General features: G+C 41.3%; 2 protein-coding genes across 2 annotated transcripts; both read left to right on the top strand.

Annotated features, from left to right (window-relative positions):
- Positions 1-338: 338 nt before the first annotated feature.
- rpl35 (ribosomal protein L35) lies at positions 339-2,673 on the top strand. The gene is made up of 4 exons (XM_028414379.1): positions 339-434; positions 960-1,096; positions 1,575-1,656; positions 2,485-2,673. The coding sequence occupies exons 1-4, from the start codon at positions 432-434 to the stop codon at positions 2,632-2,634; spliced, it is 372 nt and encodes a 123-aa protein (XP_028270180.1). The 5' UTR covers positions 339-431; the 3' UTR covers positions 2,635-2,673.
- Positions 2,674-3,865: 1,192 nt separating this feature from the next.
- On the top strand, positions 3,866-5,623 carry LOC114441110 (uncharacterized). The gene is made up of 4 exons (XM_028413889.1): positions 3,866-4,182; positions 4,595-4,695; positions 4,784-5,002; positions 5,478-5,623. Exons 1-4 carry the CDS (start codon positions 3,866-3,868, stop codon positions 5,621-5,623), a joined length of 783 nt encoding a protein of 260 aa, XP_028269690.1.
- The last annotated feature ends 260 nt before the right edge of the window (positions 5,624-5,883 follow it).

Here is a 5,883-nt window from a genome sequence, read left to right as displayed (position 1 = left end):
CACATGGTGCATTTATCCAAACTAGCAAACAAAGCACTGTATGTAAAACCTTCCATACGGCAATAAGGAAAAGTTCTCTGCTTTTATGTGACTTAAATGACTTGGAAAATGATTGCACCTGCATGAACGAGGTCAGCACAGAGACCACACTTTTCTGCTGAAAACAATACGCATCAGTTTACTGGGTCATAAAGAGCACATTTAAAAGTGAGGGAATATCTGTATTACGTTTAGATATTATAGAATTACAATTCAGAAGGGTGAAGATCTATTTTTGAAGATAGTTTGCTTCTCTACACCCTCAGGTCGTCCGGGGGCGCTGTTGACACGCTGTCAAAGTGAAATCTAACACGAAGAAGAAATTCTCCGGAAGCTACTTTTTCTGAGCACGCGGTGCGTCCGGCCTTTCCAACAGGGCAGCGAGAACGAACATGGTGAGGAGCTGCCGCTCTCCTATTAACAATGACATTTTCACCTGTAATACTTATCTTAGTCTATTGATTTTGTGTTATAAGTACACATAAGCTTCTTAGACACCCGTCCGTGTATGTATTGATGACCTGGGTGCTATAGGAATAGAATAAAATGTTATATTAAGGAACGAGCGATGGAGCTAAGCGGACATGCTAAACGCAAGCTAATGAAAATGGAAGGCTAGTAGTAGCCTGCTAGGTAGTTGTGTTGTATATAAAGTTGACAGACATGCTGTTCAGCTAAGGCGTCTTTGTAAATTCTGATAACAGTTATTGAATGAGCACTGCAGAGGCATATTGGGCGATCGAAAAAAAATCAAAAAGCAAGATTTACGTTTCTGTTAAATGTAACAAGGTACGCTAGCTTGGCCGACTCGTGTGGCGAAGAAGCGGCGTTACCTGAGCTCATTGACCTAGTGCAAACATGATGTTTGAATCCAACGTGATACGTTCTCTTACAAAAAATTCTGTTATGTCACATTTTAGGCCAAGATTAAGGCAAGAGATCTGCGGGGCAAGAAGAAGGAGGAGCTGCTTAAACAGCTGGACGACCTGAAAAATGAACTGTCCCAACTCCGTGTGGCAAAGGTTACCGGTGGAGCTGCTTCCAAGCTCTCTAAGATGTGAGTATAGCATGGAAAAATGATCCGATAAATACTGAATCACACGTTTTTGTAGTGAACTAGATACCAGATGAACATTGCTGCCCCTGCCTGTAAGGTGTCTGTCTAAAGTCAAAGAAGTCAACTTGTGTCCCTTCTCATATGGCATCATAGCACATGTGTGTGGATTTAGAGAAGTCTGTGTATAATGTAATTTATTGTCACTACACCATAAGGCACCAACTGGGCGTTCTATGAAGCAGATTATTAGTTGCTGTATTGTGATTGCAGATGTGCTGTTTGGTCCTCATCCACACATGTTAAACTTCTCTGTATTGCATCCAAAATTGTCTGTGGTGATGGTGATTTTGGGTGTGATAATACAACATCTGCTTTGTAACCACTTCAATGTGATGACATTACATTTCTGTGGGGCTTATGTGCCTCAAAATCTAAAGTTGCTCGCACAAGTATCTGACTTACTTTTTATCTTTCATAGCCGTGTTGTTCGCAAATCCATCGCCAGAGTCCTGACTGTCATTAACCAGACGCAGAAGGAGAACCTGAGGAAGTTCTACAAGGTGAGAACTGATGTGGATTTTTACAAATGCGCCGTCTCATTTTGCACTTGCACACACCTGCCTGGGACTTTACTTGTATGGTTCTCTGCTCTAAGATGATGAATTGTTAAGCTGATGATTTGCTGATGCATTCACAACTGCTTACCAAAAGACTGAGGCTTGAGATTACCTGAATGTCCCTAACATATTCACTCTATTTGCACTGACTGCATTCATTCTGTTATACAACAGCATTAAGGTTTTTTCTAACAGAGGTTGCCACTGAATTTTTGTTTCCGTCACAAACACTCCAACCTAAAGTTGAGCTCACATTTACAATTTGTAAGTGTTTCAAAATGGGTTCCTTAAAGCCAACGCCACAAATGGTGTGCATTTACTAGGTTTGAAGTTGGAACAACTTGGATGTGTTAAGAAGACTTGGGTACACAATTATGTGCAAACCTGACTCGACATCAGTCAGTCAAAAGCAACAAGTGCTGCTACGTCTATTAATTTACTGTTTTCTACTGGAAGATTGCGGTCATTGTAAATATAGTGATTTACACGTTTCCTCTTGTGGTTTATTACATGAGACATGAGATGACCACCGACTAACGGTTGTCATTTGTAACGATCAGTGTTTGCTGATCAGATTGGAGTAACAGGGCTGAGCAACAAAAAGTTTGATTAGTTCTCACTCTATGGGGAAACAAAATGCATGCAACACCTGTTCTCCGTCTGAGGGGTGTAAAATGTTACACAATGCATCACTCAAGCATCTTACTCTTCTGGTTAAATCTGCCAGGATAGTTTTTAGCCTCACTGAAACATCATTTCAATTTAATTCAGGGCAAGAAGTACAAGCCCCTGGACCTGAGACCCAAGAAGACCAGAGCTCTGCGCCGCCGGCTCAACAAGCATGAAGAGGGCCTGCGCACCAAGAAACAGCAGAGGAAAGACCTCCTCTACTCCATCCGCAAATTTGCTGTCAAAGCTTAGAGGCTTTTTCTATTGACAAAATAAAATCTGTGTAAAAGACAGTTTGTTGTGTGCTATGTCCTCCACAATCCTTCCAAAGATGTCGCACTCTAGTTCATTTACATTGAAGCAGATAATAGTGGCTTCTCATGCGTGATGTGAAGGTGGTTGGATCTTTTGAGTATGTGTTGGTGTCTTTTAACTGAAATGTTCATATTTCTTAAAGGTGAGCTTTTTACGATTTTTATATGCGGATTATGCCGACAGCTTGTTTTTCTGGTTAAATATTGCTCAGAACAATAGACTAATGCAAATTCAAACCTTTTCTTAAACATTTAGTTTTAACTCTATAAAGGTTTTTACAAAGCATTGAAACTGTCAAGGTGACTAAAACGAACTGTAGGTGGAGAAGACAAATTCTCCAAGCGGTGAGGAAGATTTAATGAAACATTTATATTTTGGATACCTTAAATGATTTGGGATCAAAATAATTCAGTAATTAATACTAGTAATTTGTATCAGTACTTCGTGACAATGTCTCAACAAGACGCATTTCATTAAATGCCAAGAGGGGAATAAATATAGCTTTAAACCCATGGCACTAGGGGGCAGCAAACTTCAATGTGCTTATGTTCGAAACCTGACACTGGTGATGTCATAATTTTGTCATCAAGTGTGTTTAAGGATTGCCTTCCAGAGTAAAAACAGAATATCTGACGTCAGATGAAGTTTCACAATTTTGAGACAAGGAACCCTACAAATTATATTAAACAGGAAATGATTTTTATGTGGGGTGTTAGGAGCTAGAATAGGGGGTCAAAAAATGTCAAATATCTCAGCCTTAGCTTGTTTTTATGATTTAGAGTTAGTGTTAAACATTGAACAATCAGAATCATAAAACTAATTGTGGGACATGTATTTATGATTTATTGTTTGCATACTTTCATCTTAATTTAATGGATGTATAAGTCAGTATTGATGTCACGGCTGCTTCAGATGTTAAACAGACCTCTCTGGGGACACTTTTCATTGGGACACACACACCCCTACAGAAAATGTGTAAATGATCTGCAGTGAAGGCCAGTGAGATCCCACGCATGTATCTGCTTTTAGGTAGAGTCTGCTCTGTACACAGTGGGCCATAGGAATGTCTGGAATGACAATCACCTTTATTCTAATTACTTTCACCATGATGTCAGCTGCTCTTTAGTAACAACCCTTCTCTGCTGTGGCACACACAGACACCGTTACCATGAGCCTCCTCACGCTGTCTGTCTGTTTCAGCCTGTTTTCTTCTTCTCTTTCCCCTCATCCAAACACCGCTAAGAAATCCGGCTGCTTCAAAGTCAACGACTGCAAATGCATCATGAAGGATGGCAGTGGAGTGATAAGCCTGAAAGCCATGGGGGACGTGGATGGCTTCCTGGGACGCCTCAAGCCTGTGCCAGCTGATGGCATGCCGGCCGATGCAGAGGTCCTCCTGTCCTTCAGCCCCTGCCAGCACTTCTCTCAGCCAGAAGACGTGACAGGAAGTGACTGCACCAACGTTGCTGCATGCCTCATTGTCAGGTACATCAGACAAGAGTGACTCTGACCCCCTTGCTTCTTCATTGCTGTGTTATTACAGCATTGTTTGCAGGGGTCACACAAGACTCTGCAAGGTCCTCTGCAACCTTGAATATCTCCCATGAGAGTTTATGCTACTCTAACCTTTAGTAAACTTTTAAATAGAATCCAGTGAGTCTCATTAAAAGCGGCACACTTTTAAAAGCAGCTGTAACATTCCCACCACATCTGATCCATACCGTTTTTAGCAAAGGTTACTTAAACAGGGAAAATGGTGCATGTGTTGGGGACTATATTCAGCGGCGGATTAATCCACAGATAATGTTTTACTTAATATTTCTATCAGCAGGACAATGTATGTGGGAAGAGTTGATAACATTTTCACACAGACTAATGTTTTTATTTATGTAAACAGATATCATGGGCTCAACAGCCACTACATCAACTACGGAAGACACGAAGGAAATGAGTTCCACTATAATCACACTCTGAAGATGCTGTCTGTCTCATACTTTGGTGAGCTAAAACACACGTGTTTGTTCATTTGGTTATGACCCAGCAGACAGCCAATCACTTTTCTCCGTCTCTTCTTCTTTTTTACTAGCTCACGATGAGCGGCCAATGACTGTAGTTCATTATCACTGCAATCCAAATCAGTCCATGTCTGTGATCCGAGTCCAGAGCCTCAGCATGGAGGAGCCCCTGCACATCTGGGTAGAGAGCCCCTGTGCATGTCTAAATGCTTGTGCCATGGGAGATCTGGGTCTAGGCACCATCTTCCTCATCATCCTCTCCCTCAGCGCGGCTGCATACTTTGTCCTCGGTAAGGTTTTGTGTTGTGTTTAATCTACATATGAGCAAGAAGGCAAAATTAAAATGAAATGACAATGAAAAAGCATCACAGACCATACAAAATCTATGCAACAGAGCTGACATCAATACCAACTGATGGTGGAGCTGTGGTGGAGATGCAGAAGCAGATAAAGTGTAGACACCTACAACAGTTTTAATAGTGGATAGAGTTGGAAGAAAACTAGCTGAGTCATCAGCTCAAAAATTGTGTGTGAGCGATGATGTGCTTTAAAGATATTTCTGTCTTTTATGATTTCAAAAATCCCCAAATTAGGTAAGTTATCGCCTGTTCATTCCTTTTTTATTCTGACTTGATGTTAGTTCATCAGTATTAGAAGATGAAATGTATAAAGTTTTTAGTTCAGACTTATTCATAAAAAAATGACCTTAACCTCTGACTTACAAAAATTGACTGAAAACAAAAACAGCTGCCTTCTCACTGACAGGCTCCTGTGCTCTGAGGCCTTTCCGGAGCAGCAGTGGAGTGCAGATCTCTCCAGAGCACAGTGTGTGGTGTACGACCTGCTCTCTCTGCACTGAGAGGAGGCCCGCCAGGAGACACTATGCAGACATGACACACAGTGAGCAATGAGGAGCACTGCAAGACGTCTCAGTCTGTCAGGTTTCTTTTTTTGACCTAAAGCTGCCTGACCTTCTGCTAGTGTGCATGCCTGCAACAAAATGTGGCCACATGGTGGCAGCAGTGAGATTGCTGAAGATCATCGCCTTTACAAGATGGTATGGAGATTTTCTATGCTAATCTGTATTACTCTACAACACAGTCTCTATTCTGTACCTCTATCTGTAAGAGAAAGTGAACTATATATGAACTATATAGTGAACTATATATAG

The sequence above is a fragment of the Parambassis ranga genome, chromosome 9, assembly GCF_900634625.1.
Source record: "Parambassis ranga chromosome 9, fParRan2.1, whole genome shotgun sequence".
NCBI classification, from domain to species: Eukaryota; Metazoa; Chordata; class Actinopteri; family Ambassidae; genus Parambassis; species Parambassis ranga.
This window is presented reverse-complemented; position numbering and strand designations above follow the sequence as displayed.